Below are 27,208 nucleotides of genomic sequence, written 5' to 3'. Positions count from 1 at the left end.
AAGAAAGTCTGGCTTTACCATCAAAGAGTCAGAGGCTTAGGAGTAAACTGTGACTGAACCCTCCCTGCTCCTTGCCCACATAAGCACTTTTCTCCCAGTGAGCTGTAGCAATACAGCACCACAAGATAAACTTATTGCCCATGTTGTTGTAAAAAGCAGGCACCGCACCCCACCTCCCAATAGTCACTTTAGGCATAAATGAGGCAAACGCAGGAATGCCCAGTGCAGTCACCTGTGAGATATCAACCTAGCTAGGCAGGTGACCATCACCAAAAGGGTTCTCGCCCTATTCTCTCCCTTTTTAAAAAATGTTTTATTGAATTCAAAAAAGCATACATTCAGAAGAAGAAAAATGCATATTCCCACATGCTTAGTTTCTTTCCTTATACACAATTTCTATAACGGCTTCCCATCACCATCGTGGATCCTAAATGCTTTATCTTTATCAGTCCAAATCAATCTCCATTATTTTATTTCCCTATAGTTTTCTATATTTCTGCAGTTCCCTATAGTTTTCTATATTTCTATATTTCTCACCCTATTGTCATAGACCTTCTTGAGGGCTTCGTAGCGGATCGATCCCTGGAAGATAACTCCTTGGAAGGTGTTGCTTTTGTCACTGGCAACCAGCTCCACACAGACCATCTCACCTTCTCCTACAGTCATATCGCTGAACACCTGAATGAACATCCAAAAAACTTACACTTAGTAGAAGGAGGAAAAAACAGTAGCTCTAGAATGATAACTAAAACTTCATTTGCTGCTGCCTATTTTACATAGATTGCCAAATACAAATGTACTTTTCAAGGCACACGATGCAGGACTTTGTTTCAGAAAAGCAAATTCCAAATGATTGGCCTGGCAAATGAGAGCAGTGCACAGAAACGCCATTTACCTTCCCGCCGGAGCGGTACCTATTTATCTACTTGCACTTTGACATGCTTTCAAACTGCTAGGTTGGCAGGAGCTGGGACCGAGCAACAGGAGCTCATCCCGTCACGGGGATTCGAACCACCGACCTTCTGATCGGCAAGCCCTAGGCTCTGTGGTTTATTTGGTAAGATACTGCAAAATTTTGACATGCAGTTTATTTAACCAGGTTAAACAGTTACTGAGCTTTTCCAAGTCTTTCCTTTGGGCTTTGAACTTGCTTTACAGTATTTTGCATATGTCTGTCTGCAAGTGATTAACATGTGTAGATAAGGTTCCTCTATGTTTACAGGTCCCCTGTACTAGCAGGGACACCAAGAGCCGGCCTGGGCTCAGAGGGGAGACCGTTAGGAGCCCCACATAATCTGCTCCAAGCTTTCTAAGGAAAAGGAAAGTAGAGGAAACAAACACAGATGTGTCCAGATGTTCCCATCAGTGCAGTTACGTTAAGTAAACACAGCATTGTTGCCTGGAGCTACCACAACTATTTGAAATTAAAGATAAGCACAAGAAATTGACTCTGTTCTTGCAAGCAACCTACCTCTTCAAAGTTGTCAATCATAAAAAATATGTTTGGATAGCTGATCTTCGATTCCTCCCCTTTGCTATCCATAGGGTGCTTACTTGGAGATGCAAAGACTTGCTGGAAGAAACCATTTGGAAGATGTTATTAGCTTGCTGCACGGATATTGGCATGCACATGAAGGGAAAGGGGCAGAGATCAAGGCTCCCTTCAAGTTTCTCCCGATGAGCTGCACTTCTCACCTGGGATTTCTTTTTATGAATGTGGATATCCCCTCCATCTGAACGAGTACACACCGCACAAGTCACGATGTAATCCAGCTGAAACAACACCAAGGCGTTGGAAAAGAAGCATTAATGCTTGCACACAACCAAAGCAGAATGACAGCCTTAACAGCATTTTCATTAAGCTTTCCTCCCCACCGCCAGCAACTAGAGGAGAAAATATGACCTTCCAGTTTCCATTTCCTCTCTGATTCATAAATACTCTGGTCTGCTTTTTAAAGGCAAGCTCCTTCCCCAGTCAATGTCTAACTGCTCTGCAGATACCCTCCTCCCAGGACAAACCCAGCCTAGTTCAAAAACAGCACTTTTATCAAACGAGGATCATGCAACCAGAGATTTCAAATCCACTGGCGGAGGAAGAGGAGTGCGGGGGGAGCGCACCACCCCCGGCGGCAACCCGATCCAATGAAACTAACTGCCCTCCCATCCCAACCACACACAGACAAAGCCACTGTGTTCCATAAAGGGAAGGGGCTTCCTATATTAATACAAGCAAAGCCTGGAGAAACAGAAAGGTTAGGCTACCTTTTGAAGGATAAGGTTCAAGCAGACACTTTCCTCCCAGTCGATATCTGGATCTCCCAGGCCAGGCAGCTTTTTAGAATCCCTGCGGTACACTTCCACTTCAACCTGCTGAGGGGGGAAAAACCAAAAGGTGTCTTTAAGTAGCGGGAAAAGTCATATTTGAGTGGCTCCCAATTTATTAAAAGCAAAGTTAGCCCCTGCCCCACAGGCTCACAGTCAAGAAACACAAGCAAAGGAGAAGGGCAGGGAGATTATTCAAAGCAGTGGTCATTCAAGGTTGTAACTTCCAAAAATTGGGTTTGAACCTCAGATTATCACAAGTCTTTTGCAATTGTTTTCTGCAACTGAGAGAAACCGTGATAAGAAGGAGCGGTGCCACCACGACTCTAATTCAAGGTAACCATTCTGTCCTCCAAATACTTCTCCCTTTGGATTTTAACTCAACCAGCTCCCAAACTCCCCCCCCCTTAAAGTTTAATATGAGAGGTGTTATAGCTCAAGGCTGCCTAGAAGTTCCACTCATTTCACAGCTTATGCACAGTAAACCCAAATAATTGCAATAAATAAGCTGTTTTTGCAATTCCAGAATGCAGCACCAGATATTTCTCAACAGGAGGCTATGGGTGTTATTGAACAGACTGGGAGGAGTTGGTTTCCTATATCAATTGTATGTGAAATAGTTGAGTTAGCACTCAAAAAGAACTTTTTTTTCAATTTCAGGAAGAATTGCACATATAGCCAAAAGAAAGATTCCATTCTGGTTGCTGTTGCCAATTCCTTCTTCCCCAATAGTCCCAGGCCACAGATAGAAATCTCGCCCAACTCTTGCATGAAAATTAGGGTGGCATCCAGCTGAGAATAAAATTTTTCTTTAATGTTGGTGCATAAGTGCTTAGAATAGTATCCTGATGGTTTTGGGCGAGTTTTATTCAAAGGGTTGAAAGTGCTCATTAATGCCGGTAGGGACTTCTGACAAGAGCTTCACAAGATCATTTTTGATAGCAAAGCCTACTTCATGTATTCAATGTTCTTGTTCAGGTAGACCTTTCCAGAAGAATCTGTAGCCTCCTTTTTCTTCCTTCAGTTGTCCCTCTTCTGCTCTTCGAGTTTCTTGAAGCGTTGCAATATCAATGTTCAAACGTCTCTTGTGATGATGGCAGTTCTGTGTTCGGAACGCTCATTATCTGTGTTATCCGACAAAGTCCGTATATTCCATGTTCCAAAGTTCAATTGTCTTTTATGATCGCTGAGTGGTGACCCCACTGGGCACAGTAATCCAGTCAGGGGAAAAAGGAGGCAGACTATGTTTAGGGTGCCTTTTCTAGCCCTTCCCCCTTTTCAGGGTGAGCAGAGTGGATCCTAAAAAGGGCTGCTCAGTCCTGGATACAGTTGCTGAGCTGCTCAACTGCCTCATTCCTTGAGTCAGAACGACTGAATCTGTATCCACCGCCCATGTGCCGGTTCATGACTAAGGGCTTCCAGATTTCACACTGGGAGGAGGACAACAGGAGAAGACAGGATAATGCTTCTGAGAAGGCTGCTGGATGAGTGGGCCATAGAAGGACCACATGAGGAGGGCAGACAGTACGTGACTTTCAAGGAGACGCAAGATTTCCACATCAGAGAGGTCAGGCGCAAAGCAGTCCTTAGTGAAGCCAAGATCCAGAGAGTGCCCAAGGCAGTGTGTGATGAGAGTCAGTTCAGAGGCAAAGACTGAAGGAAGAGGAAAGGGAGAGGAGGCAGGGAGGCAGCTAGGTCAGAGGGACTAGCCACATGAATGTTGAAATTTCACCCCACTGCAGAGAATGGGCACTGTTGCCAAGGAAGGTGACTAGCCAGACATCAGGAGGGTGACAGAGAACAGGAACATGGGGATGCAAAGGACAGCAGAGGGTAAAAAAGCAGCAGGATGGGGATAGGGATGTGGAGGGAGAGGAGCAGGGGAGAAGGAGGAGGGAGCATTGGTGGGCTGTGTCATAGGGAGGAAGGCCATTGTCACAGTGGCCGGAGTGGACTACTTCAGAGTAACGACGCTACACAGCTCTGCATTTTATTCTTTTATTGGTGCTGCGTATTTACAGTGCTCAAGTCATTGCTATTTACACGGAGCGATGTTGTCAGTCGGTTTCAGAACCTCCTAATGGCTTTTGGCGCGTCTTTCTCCAACACAAAAGCTTTGGCAGACCCATCCTCTTGCCCCTCCTCTTCCTGCGTAATTCTGGAGTTGGGGGGATGGGTCTTCCCCCCTTACTTGCCCCTTCCTGTCCCACCTGGGACCCTGGCTCCTCTACCTTGCCTGAGCCTCGGACACGACTTCCTGCTTCCCCACTGGAATCGGAACTCTCCCTGCTTTCCCCTTTGCTCGGGGACGGGCTTGAACTCAGGAGGGGAGGGACTTCGCGATATCCCCTGTCCCTCACATCCACCCCCCTCCCAAGCTCTCCTTCACCCCTCCCCAGGCCCCCCCCATGTGTCGGTGACGACTGGAAGCCTAAAAACTCGGTGCTCTCCGAGCCCGTTGGTGTGAACACCTCCCCCCAGTCCTGCGAGCCCCCCCCTTCCGCCTGGGAGGACGGGAATCCCAAAAAGTCCGTGGCGTCAGAGCTGGTGGGGGTAAAAATGTTTTGCCAATCTGCTCCTTCCTCTGACTGGGTGGATCTTGGCGACACCCATACCTCATCCTCTGGTTCCTCAAACTCCGCTTCCCAGCGCCATGGTGAGCTGTTCTCCCGTGCCTCCTCCTCCTCCCCCTCCCTTTCCATGTGCCAGGGCTTGGGTCTGTGGGGAAAGAGGGCGTGAAATTCTTCCACCAAGAATTCCTCCTGTATCTGAGTGGCGGGAACCCATTCATTCTGGGACGGTGGAGCATCCTCCCATGCCATGAGGTACTCCAGGCCCCCCACCCCCCACCTTGAATCCAGGATGGCCGTGGCCTCATTGAGTTGCTCCCTGCTTTCCCTCTCCCCCCCTCCCTCGGGGGTTTGTTCGCTGTCTCTGAGCCTGCTGCTTTCCCTGTACGGCGACAGCAGCGATCTATGAAACACTGGATGCACCCTCATGTCCTCTGGCAGTGCCAGCCTGTATGCCACCGGGTTGACCTGTTGCGTGACCGTGAAGGGGCCCAGCCATTTGGGTGCCAGCTTTTTGCACCTCCCTCTGGTGGGAAGGCCCTCCGAGGACAACCACACCTTGTCCCCCACCCTGATGACCTCCCCTTGTCGCCTGTGGCGATCTGCCCCCTTTTTGTACGCTTCCTTGGCCCTCTCCAAGTGTTCTCTGAGCTGCTGGTGCACCGTCTCCAGTTCCTCTGCCCAATCCTCAGCCTGTGGGCCCTCCTCCTCCTCCTCCCTCTCCCTCTCTGGGAAAGATCTGAGGTCGCGCCCGTAATTGGCCTTAAAGGGCGACACCCCTGTGGAGACGTGCACTGCATTGTTGTAGGCAAATTCTGCTAGTGGCAAGCGATCCACCCAGTCCGTTTGCCGCTGGCTGACGTAGCATCTCAGGTACTGCTGCAGAATGGCGTTGACCCTCTCCGCTTGTCCGTTGGTCTGCGGGTGTCTAGCCGTCGACAAGCTGACCTCCACCTGCAGGAGGTTCATGAGCCGCCGCCAGAACCTGGAAACAAATTGGCGGCCACGATCCGAAATAACCCTTAAAGGTAATCCATGCAGTCTGAAAATGTGATCAACAAACAGTTTGGCTGTCTCTTCTGCCGAGACTGCCCTGGCACACGGTATAAAGTGACACATTTTGGACATGAGGTCCACCACCACCAACACTGCAGTCTTACCCCTGGACGAAGGCAGATCTGTGATGAAGTCCATGGACACCACTTCCCACGGCCTGTGTGGTGTGGCTAAGGGCTCCAGCAACCCTGGTGGCGCTGCTCTGACCACCTTCGCCCGCTGGCAGGTGGTACAGCCCCTTACATAGTCTCGAACATCTTCCCTCACCCCTGGCCACCAGAAGTGTCTCATGACTAGGTGAGTGGTCTTGTCCCTTCCAAAATGCCCCGCTGTAGGGTTGTCGTGCATCTGCTTGAGGACCGTACGTCGAAGCTGGGTGGTGGGTAGGTACAGCGCACCCTTGTAGAAAAGCAGCCCTCTGCGTTCTGCAAAGTCTTTTGCCTGCTCCCTCCCCCCTCTCAGTTCTCTGAAGATGCGGTTGGCAAATTCATCCGCTGCCGTCAGTGCTGTGAGTTCTGCCTCGCTCACCACTGCTGCTCCGCAGGACCATGCCGACGGGGGGAAAATGTGCCTTGGGGCTGGTGGCGCCTCCTCCTCCATGTACTCTGGCTTGCGGGAGAGGGCATCCGCCCTGACATTCTGCTCTCCTGGGATGTAGTGTATGGAGAAGTTGAAGTTCGAGAAGAACTCCGCCCACCGTATCTGCCGCTGGTTGAGCACCCTGGCAGTTCTCCAGAACTCCAGGTTCTTGTGGTCTGTGCACACCTGGATGGGGTGCTTGGCGCCCACCAGGAAGTGTCTCCAGTGCTGGAACGCCGCGTGGATCGCAAGAAGTTCCCGATCAAAAACTGTGTAGTTTCGCTCGGGCTGGGTCAACTTCCTGGAGAAGAAGGCACAGGGTCTCCACTCTCTGTTGGCGTCCAGTTGCAACAAAATGGCGCCCACAGCCTTATCAGAAGCATCTGTTTCAATGCGTAGGGGCGCGTCCTGAACCACGTGGAACAGGTTCTGGTCTGAGGCGAACACCCTCTTGAGGCTTTCGAACGCTGCTTGCGCCTCTGGTGTCCACCTGAACTTCTGCTTGCCTCTCAGGCAGTCAGTGATGGGAGCCGTAACTCGAGAGAAGTTCTTGATGAACTTCCTGTAGAAGTTGGCAAAGCCTAGTAGGCGTTGGGCATCTTTGCGCGTCCTGGGGCTGTGCCAGTCCAGGATGGTCTGCACCTTGTCCTTGTCCATTGCCAGCCCCTTGTCTGACAGCTTGTAGCCCAGGAAGTCCACCTCCTTGGTGTGAAACTTGCACTTCTCCAGCTTCACATACAGGTGGTTCTCCTTCAGGCGCTGTAACACCTCCCTGACGTCCTTCACGTGCTGCACTGGGTCGTTGGAGTAAATAAGGATGTCATCCAGAAAGACCAAGCATTTCCTGAAGAGTAGGGACCCCAGGACGTGGTGCATGAAGGCCTGGAAGCATGCTGAGCCCCCTTGCAACCCGAAGGGCATCACCAGATATTCAAAAGAGCCCAGAGGCGTGAACATCGTGGTTTTCCACTCATCGCCTTCCCGGATCCTGATCAAGTTGTACGCCCCCCTCAGGTCTAGCTTGGTGAAAATCTTGCCTCTGCGTGCCGCTGTCAGGAGATCATCCACTCTGGGCATGGGGAAAGCCACTGGCTCTGTCACCGAATTCAGCCGTCTAAAATCCACCACAAGACGGCGCTGTTGCGTGTCTTTCTTGTCCACCCAGAAGACCGGGCTGCCCCCTGCTGCCTTGCTTTCTCTGATGAACCCCCGCTTGAGGTTCTTGTCGATAAAAGCGCGCAGATCCTCCAGTTCCTGGTCTGACATGGCGTACAGCTTGGCTGGGGGTATAGTTGCCCCAGGCACCAGGTTGATCTGGCAGTCAAAAGGCCTGTGTGGGGGCAGGTGGTCGGACTCCGCTTCACTGAAGACCTCCTGCAGGTCCCAGTATGGTTTGGGTATCGCCTCACCCCCTTTGACGTGCATGGTGGCCACCGTGGCTATCGGAGGCCCCTCCCCTGGTTGGTGCTGCATGCAATGTTCCAGGCAAAAGTCCGATCCAAAAGTGATGCATCTCTGATGCCAACTTATGGAGGGGTCGTGGCGCGCCAGCCAGCTCATGCCCAAAACGATTGGGGGGTCTGAGATGGTGGTGACGTTGAATGCCAGTGTCTCTGAGTGCCTTCCAACCGTCATTCTCATGGGGGGGGTTTGATGAGTGATGGCCCCTCCCAGCAGCTCTCTGCCGTCAATGGTTGCCACGTGCAGAGGAAAATCCAGCTGCAGAAGCTGGATCTGGTGCTCTTCTGCAAAGTTTCTCGAGAAGAAGTTGGCTGAGGCACCACTGTCAATTAGGGCGAGGACCGTCAATGGATAGCCATTTGGGAGCGTGAGCGTCACTTCTAGAACCACTCCTGCTCTGGGAGGGGTGGGCTGGCTCTGCTCCTCTCTGTGCGGGTGGGTGGGCTGGGGCTGTTGTCTGCTGACTGTGCCTGGCTGCCGCCCCTTGTCTCCTGCAGCCAGGCTTTCCCGTTTCCCTGCTGTGGTGCTGCGTCAGTGGGGGAGGGCACAACCGTTCCCGCCTTTCCTTGCCACTCCCTGCGATGTGGGCAGTCTCTGACGAGATGCTGGGGGGAGTTGCAGAGAAAGCAATTCCCACCCCTTCCCTCCTTGCGTCTTGGCGCCGCTGGGGTTTGAAAAGCCCGCGCGCGCGCGCTATCAATCTGCATGGGTTCCTGGTCCTGACTGGCCCCAGGCGTGGCTTGAAAGGGTTGTTGAGGGAGTGGCTTCTCCTGCGACCGTGGGAACCAAGCCCGCTTTGCGCGCGTTGCTTGCTTGTCGCTCCATCTGGATTCCTGCCTCACCCCCACCGCCAGAGCCGCTTTGCTCAGTTGATCCATATTACTGGGCTTTGGACCTCTCGAGAGCTCATCCTTCACCTCCTCATGCAACCCCAAGTAAAACGCCGCTTGCATTGGGGCAGACTCCAGATCCCACCCAAATCTGTGCACCAGCATGGTGAATTTCGCCCAATACGCGCGAACTGTCATATTTCCTTGGCGTAAATTATGAAGTTCCTCCTTAGTCTGGTCCATATGACTATCGGACGAATACATCGTTTTCAAACCTTCTAGAAATAGTTTGACATTCTTCATGCAAGGATTCCTTGTTGCAATTAACGGTCTTAGCCACTCCCTGGCCGCCCCTGTAAGGTGCTCCACAATAAACGCTACTCTGTGCTCATCATCAGGGAACTCATCGTGGTGCAGCTCAAGAGCATACACAATCTCAGTCTCAAAGCCCTGAAACTCCTTCGGGTCTCCATTGAACTTGCTTACTAGGGTCCCGGCTCTCCTTCCTGGCAGCACTTGGACTTGGGGTGCCCCTCCCGCCTTGTTTTTCTCTGCATCCAGCTTGTTTTGGAGGTCTACCGCCACCGCCCTTAAATGCTGCTCTTTTTCCTGGAGCTCTCTCACCTGTTCCGCAAGTTGTAGCCGGTCGTCCTGGACCTTCTTAGTCTCCTCTTTAGCTGCCTTCAATTCTCCCTGCGCCTGCAGCGACAGCTGTTGCAGTTCTAGCTGGGCTTGCTCAGCGATCTGCCGCCACTTCTCCGCCTCTGACACGCTCATCCCGGCAACTCCAAAGTAGCCCAAAAATGATTAGGAGGTTGCTGTCACAGTGGCCGGAGTGGACTACTTCAGAGTAACGACGCTACACAGCTCTGCATTTTATTCTTTTATTGGTGCTGCGTATTTACAGTGCTCAAGTCATTGCTATTTACACGGAGCGATGTTGTCAGTCGGTTTCAGAACCTCCTAATGGCTTTTGGCGCGTCTTTCTCCAACACAAAAGCTTTGGCAGACCCATCCTCTTGCCCCTCCTCTTCCTGCGTAATTCTGGAGTTGGGGGGATGGGTCTTCCCCCCTTACTTGCCCCTTCCTGTCCCACCTGGGACCCTGGCTCCTCTACCTTGCCTGAGCCTCGGACACGACTTCCTGCTTCCCCACTGGAATCGGAACTCTCCCTGCTTTCCCCTTTGCTCGGGGACGGGCTTGAACTCAGGAGGGGAGGGACTTCGCGATATCCCCTGTCCCTCACAGCCATGTTTCATCAAGGACAAGTAATTAAAAGGGTCAAAGGAACAGACTTTGGAGGATGACCACTTTCTCCATAAGGGCACAGCAGCAGTTGGGGATGCTCAAGGATTTGTCCAGGCCACATTTTCAAGTGAAATGACTTGATTTGCACATCCCAGACTAATCTTCTTTGGTTTTTGCACTTCTCAAAGTTTCACAAAAACACAGTTCCCAGTCCAGAGAAATAATTAAAAATTAAAAAAACAAAAGCAAAATGCACACAGAAAAGGCAGTGTGGTTTTATTCATTGATAATTATTTTATTATATTTTACATGAACACAACTCAGGGTTGTGTCTGATTAAGTAGTTATAAAGTCATTCTAAATCAATAACATTATTTTGTGGACAACGTATGCAAAAATAAGAATAGTTACAGGTAGGTAGCCGTGTTGGTCTGAGTCGAAGCAATATAAAAAAATATAATATAATATATAAAAGACCAACTAAGTTTTTATTTTGGTATGAGCTTTCGTGTGCATGCACACTTCTTCAGATAAGAATGTTTGTCATTTGTTTTTTGCAGATGCAGATGCAGTGTGGAGTATGAGAAGGGGAAGAGGAGCTGGGCAGAGAGATGTGCCACTTGCCAAGGGAAAGAAATATGCTTTCCATGTTAACAATACATCATTGCTTGGGGTTGAATGCAACATCCCAGCAGTGTCTACACCGTAAGCACACACACAGAGCTCTTACTGCTCATCTTAGGGTAGAGCCTGACACCAGGCCAGAGTCAGGAAAACAGGGGCTTCCAAGAACACAGAAGGTGGCCATCCTTGGTCTATATTTCTAGGGGCTCTCACCACACAGTTTCAGGACACTGACTGTTCCTCAATGGTAAGAGAAGCAAAAAGAGCCAAAGGAGGTTCTCCTTCCTCCCCGCTGTCTCGTTACCGCCAAACACTGTGATTTCTCATTTTCTCCAATTTAAAGACCACAAATTGATGGCATATCAAGCTGCCACTTTCTCCTCTCTCATTGAAATCATTCTGTAGCAATCATTCTGTAGGAAATGGATAATTTTGCATCCTCCTCCTCCTCCTTCTCACACAACCACTTCTGCTCTGGTGAGAAGATTTACTCTATTCAGTGCTTCCAGGTCGCATTCTATGTCAAATCAATATACATTATCATATAAACATCTGGTTGCACTTTGCCTTAAATGAGACTCAGTAAAAGGAAGAGACATTTCATCAACCTGTAATCTATCACTAAATCAAGCTTTTAACCTATCAGAAGGAAAGAATAGGCTGCTAGAAGTGGTGTTAGTGATACCTAAGTAAAGGAGGGAATGACTCATGTATATTTCCCCACTTCTCTTCCGCTCCAACCTTCCCCATTTCCTGCTTCGCTCGATAGCTCTTCACTCCATCTCTCCCACTCCCTGGCTTGCCTCATTTCCCCCAGCACATTGATGCTCCCACAGCAGCTGCCACCTACTCAATTCTTCACCTGGGCAGATGAGTTGGAGATACTGACCGATGCCTAGAAGAGCCATTTTATTTCCTCTTCTGCAGTTCTAAGAGAAACAGAGTAGTCCAGATTCAGGATAACAAATATCCTAGAAAGAGAGGAATGTATAGCCCTGTTCTTCAAAGTTTTTTTCCCACCTTCTTTTGCTTAGAGGTGCATGCTGAGGAATTCCTGTATACTTCACACACGGCCTTGGGCCACATAAATCAAGCATGTGCCCTGACCCAACCAAGATTCTCTGGTAGCTGCATATGGCAGGGGAAAGGTGCCAGTACTGGGCAAACTCTTTGTCAGAGAAAAAGCTTCTCATGAATGCACCCCACCTCAAAAAGCTTCTGTGGCATCCCAAGAGCTCTCCAGAACACATTTTGAAATCCACTGTGGTATAGCCTTGACCCTGAGCAAATTCTCAGGTACCAAGAAAGTTTCAAATATAGTTGTACCTTGGAAGTCAAACGGAATCCATTCCGGAAGTCTGTTCAACTTCCAAAACGTTCGGAAACCAAATTGTGGCTTGGAAGCTCCTGCATCCAATCATAGAATCATAGAGTTGGAAGATACCACAAGGGTCATCCAGTCCAACCCCCTGCCAAGCAGGAAACACCATCAAAGCATTCCTGACATATGGCTGTCAAGCATCTGCTTAAAGACCTCCAAAGAAGGAGACTCCACCACACTCCTTGGCAGCAAATTCCACTGTTGAACAGCTCTTACTGTCAGGAAGTTCTTCCTAATGTTTAGGTGGAATTTTCTTTCTTGTAGTTTGAATCCATTGCTCTGTGTCCGCTTCTCTGGAGCAGCAGAAAACAACCTTTCTCCCTCCTCTGTATGACATCCTTTTATATATTTGAACATGGCTATCATATCACCCCTTAACCTTCTCTTCTCCAGGCTAAACATACCTAGCTCCCTAAGCCGTTCCTCATAAGGCATCGTTTCCAGGCCTTTGACCATTTTAGTTGCTCTCTTGTGGACACGTTCCAGCTTGTCAGTATCCTTCTTGAACTGTGGTGCCCAGAACTGGACACAGTATTCCAGGTGAGGTCTGACCAGAGCAGAATACAGTGGTACTATTACTTCCCTTGATCTAGATGCTATACTCCTATTGATGCAGCCCAGAATTGCATTGGCTTTTTTAGCTGCTGTATCACACTGTTGACTCGTGTCAAGTTTGTGGTCTACCAAGACTCCTAGATCCTTTTCACATGTACTGCTCGCAAGCCAGGTGTCTCCCATCCTGTATTTGTGCCTTTCATTTTTTTTTTTTTTTGCCCAAGTGTAGTACTTTACATTTCTCCCTGTTAAAATTGATCTTGTTTGCTTTGGCCCAGTTGTCTAATCTGTTAAGGTCATTCTGAAGTGTGATCCTGTCCTCTGGGGTATTAGTCACCCCTCCCAATTTGGTGTCGTCTGCAAACTTGCTCAGGATGCCCTCAAGCCCATCATCCAAGTCATTGATAAAGATGTTGAATAAGACTGGGCCCAAGACAGAACCCTGTGGCACCCCACTAGTCACTTCTCTCCAGGATGAAGAGGAGTCATTGATGAGCACTCTTTGAGTTCGGTCAGTCAGCCAGTTACAAATCCACTGAATGGTAGCATCGTCTAGCCCGCATTTTACCAGCTTCTTTACAGGAATATCATGGGGCACCTTGTCAAAGGCCTTGCTGAAATCAAGATAGGCTACATCCACAGCGTTCCCTTCATCTACCAGGCTTGTAATTCTGTCAAAAAAACGAGATCAGATTAGTCTGACATGACTTATTTTTCAGAAACCCATGCTGACTTTTAGTGATCACAGTGTTTCTTTCTAGGTGCTCACAGACTGTTTGCTTAATGATCTGGTCTAGAATCTTTCCTGGTATTGATGTCAGGCTGACTGGGCGGTAATTGTTTGGGTCCTCTCTTTTCCCCTTTTTGAAAATAGGGACAACATTTGCCCTTCTCCAGTCTGCTGAGACTTCGCCTGTTCTCCAGGAATTCTCAAAGATTACTGCCAGTGGTTCTGAAATCACTTCTGCCAGTGCTTTTAATACTCTTGGATGTAGTTCATCCGGCCCTGGAGACTTTAATACATCTAAACTAGCCAAGTATTCTTGTACTACCTCCTTACTTATTCTGGGCTGTTTTTCCCCTGATGAATCATCTGCTCCATATTCTTCAGGTCGGGCATTGTTTCCTTTTTTGGAGAAGACCGTGGCAAAGAAGGCATTGAGAGTTCTGCCCTTTCTCTGTCCCCTGTTCACATTTCACCATCTTCTCCTCTAATCAGAAGCCGCGGAAGCCCCGTTGGATGTTCGGCTTCCAAAAATAGTTCACAAACTGGAACAGTCACTTCCGGGTTTGCGGTGTTCAGGAGCCAAAACATTCGAGAACTAAGCTGTTCAAAAACCAAGGTACGACCACTATATTGTTCGCTCCATAAGACACACCTGACCATAAGACGCACTTAGTTTTCAGAGGAGGAAAGGGGGAGAGCCCTGTTTTTGGGGGGATCAGCTCACAGTTGTGCAGCTTCTTTTGCAAAGAGGAAAAGCCCCATTTTTTAAAGGATCAGCTCAAAGTTGTTGAGTTTACTTTGCAAAGGGGAAAAATCCTGTTCAACTCACAGTTCTGCAGCTTCTGGTTATCTTATCAGCCAGATAATCCAATCAGCCAGTCACATTTTGCTGGGGAAACAAACAGCCTCCCTCTGCAGAACATTCAACAATGGAGGCCTGGGCAAGGGGGCGGGGCGGAAGGGAGCTAGAGTCCCTTATCTCCCTCCCCAATCTCTTGCAGCCAGCATATGTGTGATTTGCTTCTCTCTCACAAATGGAATGGTGTTCTCTATGAGAATAATCATGAGCAAAGCCATGAAGTCTTTATTGCAGCCCTTAAGGGAAAAATGAGGCTGGGAAAAATGAAGCCCAAGGATGGACTGTGGTCCTCCAAGTCTCTCTAGTTAGCCCTCGAGACTCTCCCAAGGCCAGGCCCCTTCTTATCTTCCTCTGTACTCTCCACAAGTGTTTTTGCCTGGCTGGAATGTGTCCCTGAACTGCAACAATGGTTCTTGTTTGCCTGGATGGAGGAGAGAGTGAGAAGAAACACTGGACTATTCACAGTTGGAATGTGCCCTGCTGTACCAAGGTGGGTGTTGCACCTGTTGCCCATAGCCCAAGCCAATTTTTTAAGAATAGAATAGATCTTTATTGTCATTGTCCCCTTGCAGGAACAACAGAATTTCTGCCTCTGCCCCTGCCCATTACTGCCACCCGTCCCCCAGAAGATTGCCTGTGAGGGAACACAAGTTTCTGGCTGAGAAATATTTGCTACCCATGATCTATATCAGTGTTTCTCAACCGCTGTTCCGCGGCACACTAGTGTGCCGCGAGATGCTGGCTGGTGTGCCGCGACGTGCGGCGACGAGAAGGGCGATTTGCATTGTACACACCACTGACCCGCCGGAAAGGAAGCCGGCCGGGTCACGACGCGGGGCGAGCGCAGCTCTCAACAGCCACCACCACGGGAGGGTGGTTTTAGACAAACTTAAAGAAGCTGGCTGGATGAGCTCAACCTGAAACTTGCTGAGCAAAGGATTGTGCTGGCAGAGAAATCAGCGGCTTGTGAAGCCTTATTACAGGAGATTGCAACCAACACAGTAATTGGCAAGTGATTCTTACAGTCATAATTATATAGTCAATATAGGGCGGCACAGAGTTAATTTTTTTAACTTTTTAAATGGTGGTGTGCCTCGTGATTTTTTTCATGGAACAAGTGTGCCTTGGCCCAAAAAAGGTTGAGAAACACTGATCTATATCATACATCACTTTTTAAAAACAACAACAACATCAGGTTACAATCTTTACATTTCATAATGTCCAATCTAGAAACAAAATGCATTTGTCTTCTGACTTCCAAGTGGATTTTTTGTGCATCACAAAATAACTCCAAATCAGGTCGATTTAAAGGTACTTGTGGCCAGCTTCACAATCTTTATATTCAGGGAAATGTGGTGAGCGGTTGTTAAGTGGGTATGTTTCATTTCCTCTGGAATTTTATAAATACCTACCACATGATCACAAGCACCGACTGTCATACAAATGGCCTCCGGGTTCTAAATGCTATAACGTGGGAAAGCACCCCAAAACACATAATTGTAGTATTCTTTCCCATTTCATTGCCTAAGATCATGATGGCCAAATATTTCATGTAAAAATATTTTTTATTTTTATAGGTCAGCAAATCACACACTTCCCAAGAGTCTATCCAAGCTTTACGGAATCTCTCGACACACAGCATTGCTCAGAATGCAGGCAATGCCAAAACACAAATTGCACTTAACCTGAAAGAAAATGTGCCTCTTGGGTGTAAGATTCCATTACCCAACTTACCTTCTTCCCATCTGTATTGTCTCCACCAACGTATGACAGTTTCCTTCGGACATAGAAGAGCATGTCATCTTGCCGGGGGGCCCATTTCTCCATAAAGTAAGTGGAAAACATCCAAGTCCAGAATACAATGCGGTCATCTTTGAAACAACCTTTTAGAAAAGAGATCCATATTGGTTGGTTGGTTTGATTTATTCCTCGTCTGCCCTTCACCAAGGTCCCAGGGCAGGTTACAACATTAAAACACAATACAGTAGGCCCACCACTTTCATGCATTTCACTTGTGTGCCTTCAGCTTTACATGTGTGGTGAATAAAAAATAAAAAGAAGTGGAAAGGAGGTGGGTTTCCAGGAAAAAATGACTTTGGCAATCCCAACCACCACTGAACCCAATGGGTTTTGACTAGAAACAATTTGGGCTTTAGGCACGATCCCTGGAATGTAACCGCTGCATAAATTGCAGGATTACTGTATTTAAAACCAACAGCTTACAGTTACAATCAAGATGACAATTAAGAACCGCCGAAAACCACTGCAGCGGTTTTTAAAACACCAAATGTTTGAACTTGTGATGCTGGCCAATTTTCCCCATTTGTTTCCTGACAGGATCCTATCTGGTTCGAAGCAAATATCTCCCTTGCCAACCCGCCCACAGGTGAGCCACAGCTCCAGTTGTCTCTCCCCAACCACAGGGAGTGAGAGAAGGAGAGAAAACTCGCCAAGAGGACAAAGTATTGAACTGCACTTTGCGCTGGGCCTTTGGCGGAGGGAATCTCAGCGGCAAAAAAGGAACAGCAATGACATTTAGGAACCCATTTTTACAGCGGTGTTCCTGCTTGCCCCAGCAATAATTCAGATTCATGATCAACCATTATTAGTCGTTGTCATTAATATGAGGCAAAATCGTTTTCAGCTTAAAGACAACATGAGCAGGCAGCTTCCTTGCTTTGCCCGCCCTCAGCTTCAGCTGCCATAAGCACGCCGATTTCAGAGGAGGGGAACTGGAAATGAGAAGCATCTCTGCTTCCTCACACTGAGATGACACGAGGTGCTTCCCCCAGGACAGGGTGTTTCCGGACTGTTGGCTTATTGAGGTCCCGTTGTGTTTGCAACAGTGACCATCCCTCAGCTCCAGCACTACCAGAAGGAAGACTTCATCCTGGAAAAATGTACAGTATCTCTGTTTGCTCAGGTATCATAAGGGGGAGCATGGGCGTGGGCAGGAGGGGGAAGTTGCCCCCCCCCTAGAAGCAGGGCCGCTGGTGGCCAGCCTGCCCCGCTGCCCGGTGCCGTCTCCCTTCTCCCTGGCTGGCTGTGAGGCGGGTGGAGGGAAAGCCCCAGAGCCGCGCAAAGCGTTTGGCTGGCTTTCGGTCCACCCGCCCCACAGCCAGCCGGCTAGAAGGGACGTCTCCCTTCTCTCTGGCTGGCTGTGGGGCGGGTGGAGGGAAAGCCAGCTTTCCCTCCACCCGCCCCGGCGATCGCGGAGGGGATTGGAACAGCCCGATTTCGGGCTGATCCTTGCGCCCCCTCACCCCTGCCGATCGCGGAGGGAGAGGAGGGGGTCAGAGCAGCCCGATTTCAGGCTGATCCTGGTGGCCCCTCGCCCCTGCCGGTTGTGGAGGGGGTCGGAGCAGCCTGATTTTGGGCTGATCCTGGCGCCCCCTCACCCCTAAACGACCATGGCTTTCCTTGCCCCACTGTGGCCCCTCCCCCCGCGCCTTGGCCCCTCCCCTTGCCCCCCCTAATTTTGATCCTGGCTACGTCCCTGAGGGGGAGAGAACAGAAAAGTCAAGGATCATTAGAAAGGCACCTTGTGCAGATCGTGTGAAGCACAGCTTTTATCACTACCGGTATAGTGAGACTTGTCAGCTGGTGACAGAGGCTTGCAGCTTACTGCCAAGAGAGCCTTGGCAAGACCCCACATAAAAAGCAAATCATTTAATTACCACTCTTGCATTAGCCTGCATGAAATATGCTACTATCTTGAAAAGGTCCCCTCTTAATTACCCTACAGGGACCCAAAATGGCATGGGGGAGAGGAAAGGGAAGCTGTACAACTGAAGCACTTCTAGCAGAAATAAAAACAAGATCATTTGTAGGGTGAATGAGGACAATCTTGTGAGGAAAAACAACTCACCGATTTTGAAAGAGCAGGAGCACAGTCATTTTGCCTCTACTCCTAGGCAAAGGCACAGCCATAAAACTCAAGTGACAAAGCTGAATATCTGAAAGCTGTTTCCTAGCGGAGGGATGTGAAAGCCTACCTACCAGTTCTCTGTATGCAGGGTCTTTTTTCCCAGGAAGGACCACTTTAATTAAGCAATATTTATCCAAAAATTTAAAAGATTCAGCATGTATAATGCAATTTTATATAGTGCTGCTTCTGAGTGCTCAAAGTTCTTCATGTACTGTACATCTTTTAAAGAATCTTTTCCACACCCCTGCAATGTTAAGTCACCATTATCCCATATACCACAGATGGGGAGCCAAGTCAGATGACACCACACATTTAAGGCAGAAGAGGTGAGATCTGAAATGGGAACTTCTTAACCAATGGCCACTATGCTGTACTAACACAATAAAGAGAAGCTGCCAAGAGAGGCTAACTATAAAATATAAATACCTTTCATTGCCTACAGACAGCCACCCAATCTTAAACAACTCCTCACCCACAATAATACAACCACCAGACTTAACATGGACACTGGTACCAGAGCCTGCAATAAACCCAGATGCCAACTTTGCTGCCACATACACCCGGACAACACCATTACTGGCCCCAACAACATCCAACATACCATCTCAGGACTATTTAATTGCTATTTAATTGCTTCATCTTCAGCTCTCTATATTGGACAAACAGGCCAAACCCTACGCCAAAGGATAAATGGACATAAATCTGACATCAGGAACCACAAGACAGAGAAACCAGTAAGGAGAACACTTCAATCTCCCAGGACATTCTATAAAAGATCTCAAAGCAGCTGTTTTATTACAGAAAAATTTCAGAAACAGACTGGAAAGAGAAGTTGCTGAATTGCAACTCATTAGCAAGCTTAAAACTATGGAGCCACCTGGAATGAACAAAGACATGGGATTCTTATCTCATTATACATGATCAAGCTTTCCTTAGCACCTCAGCCCTTGCTCCCCCCCCCCGCAAGACCAATTGCAGTCATTAACAGTCGTTAACAGTCATCAACAGGTTTACCACTCATATCAGCCCATCACCCATTCCCATCACACACACCCCAACCCTCTGAATATACATAAGGGTCTGGTGGCTTATGTCTCAGTGAATCTGAAGAAGTGTGCATGCACACAAAAGCTCATACCAAAATAAAAACTTAGTTGGTCTTTAAGGTGCTACTGAAGGAATTTTTTTATAAAATATAAACACAGCAGCAGCTTGTCATAAAATAAAAACCTGCCTCCCTCGCAAAACAATCTCATGGTGCTTCAGATGGCTGAATAAGAACCTGACCTTTTTCAAATTTCTTATAGAAGTAGAACATGGCACTGCAGCTCACTATAGTTGCATCTGTGGGGTGGGGTGGGGTGGGGGGGGGACACTTGAGCATAAACCAGGGACATCCAGGTTCAAATCTCTACTCAGCCAGAAGGTTTACTGGGTGACCCTGACCAGACCCTTGAGGAACACTTGAGGTAGTTGGGTACAAGTATGTTTAGCCTGGAAAAAGAGGAGACTGAGATGACATATGAGGGCCTTCTTCAAATATCTCAAGGGCTGTCACATGGAAGATAGAGCAAGCTTGTTTTCTCCTGCTCCGGAAGGAAGGACCAATAGATTCAAGTTACAACAAAGGAGGTTCCAACTAAACATCAGAAAGGATGTTCTGATGGTAAGAGCTGCTCAACAGTGGAATGGATTTCCTTGGGAGGTTGTGGGTTCTCCTTCCATTGAGGTTTTTAAGCAGAGGTTGGATGGCAATCTGTCATGGATGCTTCAGTTGAGATTCCTGCATTGGAGGTGGCTGGACAAGATAACCCTCACAGTCCCCTCCGACTCTACAATTCTATGATTCTATATCAACTTCATATCTTTACTGAGGCTGCTTGAAATCAATTTTCTGGGTTTAAAATTGAAGGACACCTGAAATGGACAGATGAGCTGATAAAAAAAAATCTGCTGCGATGAATACAGCCAACCTACACATGCTCTGAACTGGCCTATTATGTCCCTAAAGCTAATGTGAAGGTACAGAATAATTGCTTGCTATGGTTCATGGAAAATCACAGCAATGCCCTGAAGTGGTTAAACTCAGAGTTCAACTGAGATGCTAAAGCCCAAGCAACAATTGCTATTGATTTCTTTCCATGCTTGCACATGCCTACTTTTAACACATTTCCTTCCTCCTTTAAACTGGATAAACAATCTGTATAAATAAAGCATCTATTCTGAAGCATCCCTCCCTGGTACATTTTTATTAGGACTGAATAAAATGGCTTTGTTCAGCTGATCTAGACTTAGTGAGTGGTATTCATCTAAGTTTTTCTCAGATGACCTACTGAAATCGAGGGACCTAACTTAAGTCATGCTCATTAATTTCAGTGTAAAACTTAGTCGAAAAATTCCAGTAAAAGTGTTCAGATTCAGGTGTTGAGATTTCTATAATGCAGGGGGTTGGACTAGATGACCATTAAGGTACCTTTCAACTCGAGATTTCTATAATTCTTCTGGTAACCTAAATATAAGTATGTTTTGCAATCTATTCACCATTTCAGTAGTATTCTTAAAGGTTTGTGGTGCTAATGTCAGGACTCAAGTCTGCAGCAAATCCTGAACTTGGTACCTGAGAAAAATCAAGGACGAATTTAGTCTGTGTAGCATAAAACCAATTACAGCCAAAGGCAGGAACTAAAGTCACGCCATCAACGATAGGTCAAAATGAATCAGCCGACACGTCCCCAACTTCTCTAAGTGTCCAGATTTGGCTTGTTTGCTGGGCAAAGGAATGAGGGACTCTGCTGTTGCTACGGTTCGTACTTGCTCAGACTGCCTTCATTTTGCTTTGCCTCTGCCTTGCCCCACCCCCAAGCTTGCTAGAAGAAGGATCTGCCACATAGTTTTTCCATCAACTGATTTATAAGCCTTTTATTTTACCTTCTCCTTCATTAATTCCAAACCTAACTGCTCGCTAGTTCCGAGATGGCTCATTGCCATCATACTGCAATATTACTATTAATATCACAAGCAGCGTATCCTTCCCACAGTAGAGAAACCACACACAGGTTAGAAAAGGCACCCTTCATTAAGCGTAGCAAATTTACAACAAAAACAAATTACAAGGCAGCAGCCGTTGGGCCAACCTGTACTTCTGTTTTACTTACTCATGATCAATCTTGTAGCACATATAACCCATTTCTGGTCATCTTCTTCTTGAACCCTAGCAAACAGCAGAATCATTTTGTGCATGATTTTGAATTCATGAGACTCTGTTACTGTAATATGAAATACATTTATCTGTGTCCTTGGGAGAGCTGTTGCTAGTCCAGGTAGACAATACTTACAATACTTACTTAGATGGATAACACACTATAAGACAGCTTCCTTCCTTTCCTCCTGACATCCTTCTCCCAAGGGGAGAGAGTTAAGTTTAAGAGCTGCCCTGCAGATACGAAGGTTCATGCATTCCAAACTGTTTCCAAGAAGCACCACCCAGAAGTTTCTGGGAAGATCAGAAACATGGCATGAAAACAGCCACCTCTCCTGCCTTGCGTCCCTTGCATTTGACACTCAGATATGCCCAGGTGGGCCATATGCTCAATAAGAGAGCGTCTGCTTTGCATGCAGAAGGTCCCAGGTTTAATTCCTGGCATCTCCAGGTAGGATTGGAAGAGATTCTTGCCTGAAACCCCAGTGAGCAACTTCTGAGCCACATGGATCAGTGGCCTCATTCAGTACAAGGCAGCTTTCTGTTCCTCTGAAGATGCAGTTAATCATAGCTAACAGACCTTACGACATATCTTCGGTGCATATTCCTTACCCACTTGGAAAGCCATCTGTACTAGTGATATGTCTTAGCAGTAAATAATCTAACTACACATTCAATGAAAATGCATTTTTTCTGCATCTACAGTGGAACCTCGGATTATGAACACCTCGGTTTATGAATTTTCGGTTTATGAACACTGCGGACCCATCTGGAACGGATTAATTCATTTTCCATTACTTTCAATGGGAAAGTTTGCTTCAGTTTATGAACGCTTCAGTTTAGGAACAGACTTCCGGAACCAATTACACCCATGCTTCAGTTTATGAACACGTCAGTTTAAGTACTCCGCGGACCCATCTGGAACGGATTAATCCACTTTCCATTACTTTCAATGGGAAAGTTCACTTCAGTTTATGAACGCTTCAGTTTAAGTACCCCGCAGACCATCTGGAACAGATTAATCCACTTTCCATTACTTTCAATGGGAAAGTTTGCTTCAGTTTATGAACGCTTTAGTTTATGAACAGACTTCCGGAACCAATTGTGTTCATAAACCGAGGTACCACTGTATTACTAACCACTTTGAGTACTGGGTGATCCCAAAGTTCTAGTATTATGAGGCGAAAATATATTTCCCCATAACACTGATTCTCCCCTCCCACCCCCCAGAACCCTGAATGCTACTCTCCTCCTGGAAGCACAAGTGATTCTGGCTAAGGATGCAAAGGATAATAAGGCTTTAAGCCACACAGAGTTCACTACAGCTGACTTTCTTGCAATGGCAAGACTGCATCCTTGGATCATCTCAATTCTGATTTCTGATTTTGCAGATTCTTCATGACATCAGAATTTGTGTCACATGCATTTATTTCTACATTCAGACACACCATTCCCTGAAGCACACCAGCTGTCCAAAACTGATGAGGATGAGTCAAAGACATGGGCATGTGTAGCGGATCCCACCACTAAAGGTAAAGGGACCCCTGACCATTAGGTCCAGTCACGGACGACTCTGGGGTTGCGGCGCTCATCTCACGTTATTGACCGAGGGAGCTGGCGTACAGCTTCTGGGTCATGTGGCCAGGATGACAAAGCCACTTCTGGCAAACCAGAGCAGTGCATGGTAATGCCGTTTACCTTCCCACCAGAGCAGTACCTATTTATCTACTTGCACTTTGACTTGCTTTCAAACTGCTAGGTGGGCATGAGCTGAGACCGAGCAATGGGAGCTCACCCCGTCGCAGGGATTCGAACCGCCAACCTTAGACCACAGCGCCACCTGCATCCCTCCCATCCTATCACTAACTGCCCCCAATTAAGCCTGTAGTGAACCTGGCTCTGCTGTCCATCACAGTCTACCTTATTTTTCCATGTATAAGATACCCCCATGTATAAGACAACCCCTATTTTTTAACCCAAAATTAAGAAAGTAAGTTGTTTAGCTTTTTTGGGGGGGTCACTTCTGCTAATCGCTCACCCGCCTGCCTACCACTGCCAATCGTTGCCTCAGCCACTGCTGATCGCTTACCTCGCCGCAGCCACCAATCGCCTGCCTGCTCGCCGCCAAGAGCCCACCCGCCCACTTGCCGCAGCCGCTAATCGCCTGTCCAATTGCCGCGGCCACAGCCAATTGCCATCAGGCCTTGCCACAGCCACCAATCACCCGCCCAATCGCCGCTGCGAATCTCCCACTTGCTGCTGCCATTAATCACACGTCCCCCCTCTGCATTCACTATCCGTATATAAGACACAGAATTTTTGCCTAATTTTTTTTAATAGCAAAAAGCACCATCTTGTACATGGAAAAATATGGTCATTTAGAGAAATTGTAGCTTACTCCAACTGTGGCTGGTTCAGACAAATGAGGATCAAATCATGATTTCATATGAAAAACGCTCCTGAGACTCACCCCTGATAGTTCTAATAATGCTGAACCATGACTTATTATTGTGTCTGAGCCAGTGTCAAATAAACTTTTCTATGATTGAGATTTTGGCAACTTCTGTGGAGTGTTTTAGAGACAGTAGGTACATGAAGGAGCAAGCCACCTGCTCACAACAGTCTTCCGTGTATAGAAACAGATATTTATTTCCATATAATCACCTCTAGATAAACGTCGTTATTGTATTCTGTGCTAATGAGTGGCTTGGCTGAGGTACTGTGCAATGTTATCAATATGTCTGTATACTGTATGACACTTCTCCCTAGAGATTTGAAGGCCTGAGGGCATGGCTTCCACCAATTCTTTTTCTCCAGTGGCATTTATCAATTCATGGTGACGGAGGTTATGGATTTAACGTCCATGCGCTACATGGCAAATGTTCATAATGTCACAATACATCAGGAAACAAAAGTGCATCCCAGTAAATGCAACTACCATGCGGATAAAGGAGTTTGCTACAAGCACTTATTTTGTATAAATTCTTACAATGTGAGGTTGTTCCCTGTTTGTGAAATGCTCTCCCCAAGGAGGTTCGCCTGGCACCTTCATTATATGCCTTTAGGCGCCAGGCAAAAGCGTTCCTCTTTAACCAGGCCTTTGGCTAAGCAACATCCAATGCCCTTTTAAAATTTGGGTGGGGGGTGGGGGGGCGTATTGGATTGTAGTTGTTTTTATTATGTATTTTGTGTTTTTATATTGTGGTTTTATGTTGTAACCACCCTGAGACGTGCGGGTATAGGGCGGCACACAAATTTAATAAACAAAATAAATAAATAAAAATTAAAAGGTTCATTATCCAGTTTAATTCCTCTCCACGTGTATTATCTTGTTGTAATCTTTACAACAATCCCACAATTCAGTATTGGTTATCCCTACATTATTTGCCAAACTGATTTTCAATAAAGGAAAAAGATTACCAACATTCTATTCCATTATTCCAATACAATTTAAAGTGTTTCTGGTCACAGAGTGTTACGTTAAAGAATTATGATAACTTGTAAAGTAATGAGCATTGAGCCCCAAACAGCCTTTCGAAAAATCTCATTAGCACTGGCAACAGAACAACAGAACACAGTGGGTGGAGTTATTTTGGGCAGTGCTACAAACTGCTCTTTATTCTAGTGCAGAATAAACTCACTGTTACCTGCCGAGTTGACTGAATGTTATATGCATGTTGCATGATGGCCTTTGTTGTAGGGCAGGGGTGTCAAACTCAAATTCATCGGGGGCCGCATCAGAATTTTCGGTCACCCTCAAAGGGCCGGTTGTATCTGTAGGAAAAATACCCTTTAAAAGAGGTATCGGGGGGGTCAGGGGGGAGGAGGGGAGAGGACAAACCCAGCTTTAAAATGGACCACCTTTGACTCTCAATGCCCACGGGGTCTACTGGTGGCAGAAGTGGACTTGTGTGGGGAGGGAGGGAAGAAGGATGGAGTATATATATTATGTTTTGTTCTGTTTTGTCTATATTAAAATCAATAAAAAAAAATTTTTTTAAAAGACTTTAAAGGCATGCACAGCAACATTACCTTTTTGTGCAGGGAGTGCCGGTGGGTGGCGGCGAGGTGGCAGTTTAGTGGTAGTGGCGGGGGCCTGATCCGGCCATAGGCCGAGTGGGGGAGGCGGCGATCTGGTGGGAGGCCAGCTAGTGGCGGCGGCGGGAGGCCGCTAGCTCTGGAGGCGGGGCCCGATCCGGCCGTAGGCCGAGCGATGGAGGTGGCGGGAGGCCGCTAGCGGCGGAGGCAGGGCCTGATCCGGCCGTAGCCAGAGTGCCAGAGGCGGCGGGAGGCCGCTAGCGGCGGAGGCAGGGCTCGATCTGGCCGTAGGCCGGGCGCTGGAGGCAACGGGAGGCCGCTAGCGCTGGAGGAGGGGCCCGATCCGGCCATAGGCCGAGCGCTGGAGGCGGCGAGAGGCCGCTAGCGCTGGAGGCGGGGCCCGATCCGGCCATAGGCCGAGCGCTGGAGGCGGCGAGAGGCCGCTAGCGCTGGAGGCGGGGCCCGATCCGGCCGTGGGCCGAGCGCTAGTGGCAGCAGCGGGGGTGAAGGCTGGCGGCCACGCAGGCCACATGACGAGGTCTGGCGGGCCGGATTTGGCCCGCGGGCCTTGGGTTTGACACCCGTGTTGTAGGGGTCTCAGTACAGGTTCTCCAGAGAAATGCGAAGGGAAAGAAATGTGTTGGCTCTCTAGAATACGGCTTCGTTAACAGCACATTTATGTAACACATTTGGAATGTTTTGCTTATGTTGTCTCAATAGCTGATCAGAACAAGAGTTTGTAAACGTGCTGGTTGTGGTGTCTTATGTGCAACAGCTTTTGCATTCATTTCCATTAATTTATTCTCTCTGCACACACATTGTGCTATTCATCTTATACAAACACTATGTCCAAACAGCTGAACCAGTACAATTTGTGCTGGCCAAACTCCTTTCCATCTGTAGCAAGCAGACCCACAGGGCCCTATGCCTTGGACACTAAGCGCTGGAAAGGCCCATAAACTTTCTATCACACCTTGGTGTCTGAGCCAGTGGATTATGGATGGCTTGCATCAACTGAAGACAGAGTTGTGTGGCCAGTGGTTGCAAAGGCTTTGAAGATTGCAGCCTGTGTGTACTTTATTAATGCTATTCTACTTAACTAATACCTAATTTGGGACGCGGGTGGCGCTGTGGGTTAAACCACAGAGCCTTGGGCTTGCTGATCAGAAGGTCGGCGGTTCGAATCCCTGCAATGGGTGAGCTCCCGCTGCTCGGTCCCTGGCTCCTGCCAACCTAGCAGTTCGAAAGCACGTCAAAGTGCAAGTAGATAAATAGGAACTGCTCCGTCGGGAAGGTAAAACGCCGTTTCCGTGTGCTGCTCAGTGGCTTTGTCAAGCTGGTCACATGACCTGGAAGCTGTACGCTGGCTCCCTTGGCCAATAGAGCGAGATGAGCATCACAACCCCAGAGTCGGTCACGACTGGACCTAATGGTCAGGGGTCTCTTTACCTTTAATACCTAATTAGTAGTTTCTTACCCAGAGGTCAGCAAACTTTTTCAACTTTTTCCACTGCCCCTCAGACCTTGTGGGGGGCCGGACTATATTTTGAAAAAAAATATGAATGAATTCCTATGCCCCACAAATAACCCAGAGATGCATTTTAAATAAAAGGACACATTCTACTCATGTAAAAACACCAGGCAGGCCCCACAAATAACCCAGAGATGCATTTTAAATAAAAGGACACATTCTACTCATGTAAAAACATGTTGATTCCCAGACCATTCGCGGGCCGGATTTAGAAGGTGATTGGGCCGCATCCGACCCCCGGGCCTTGGTTTGGAGACATCTGTTCTTACCCATGTCAAGCATCCTGAACCAGTGTATATA

At 47.8% G+C, this 27,208-nt stretch overlaps 1 protein-coding gene across 4 annotated transcripts in view; it reads right to left on the bottom strand.

Annotated features, from left to right (window-relative positions):
* The window catches only part of KIAA0930 (KIAA0930 ortholog), a 75,052-nt gene that overhangs the window by 13,625 nt on the left and 34,219 nt on the right, over nucleotides 1-27,208 (bottom strand). For 2 of the 4 annotated variants that reach the window (XM_035137602.2, XM_035137600.2), the window contains exons 2-6: nucleotides 15,947-16,095; nucleotides 2,263-2,370; nucleotides 1,696-1,773; nucleotides 1,472-1,573; nucleotides 538-678 (exon numbers count right to left, since the gene is read on the bottom strand). In XM_035137602.2, coding sequence (XP_034993493.1) covers nucleotides 538-678; nucleotides 1,472-1,573; nucleotides 1,696-1,773; nucleotides 2,263-2,370; nucleotides 15,947-16,095 — 578 coding nt within the window. Of the gene's footprint in view, nucleotides 1-537; nucleotides 679-1,471; nucleotides 1,574-1,695; nucleotides 1,774-2,262; nucleotides 2,371-15,946; nucleotides 16,096-21,295; nucleotides 21,316-24,986; nucleotides 25,114-27,208 lie in introns of those variants that run through there. The other 2 variants (XM_035137603.2, XM_035137601.2) reach the window with 2 other exon arrangements.

The sequence above is a fragment of the Zootoca vivipara genome, chromosome 5 (assembly GCF_963506605.1).
Source record: "Zootoca vivipara chromosome 5, rZooViv1.1, whole genome shotgun sequence".
NCBI classification, from domain to species: Eukaryota; Metazoa; Chordata; class Lepidosauria; order Squamata; family Lacertidae; genus Zootoca; species Zootoca vivipara.
Note: the sequence above shows the minus strand (reverse complement) of the source record. Positions and strands in the feature narration are given on the sequence as shown.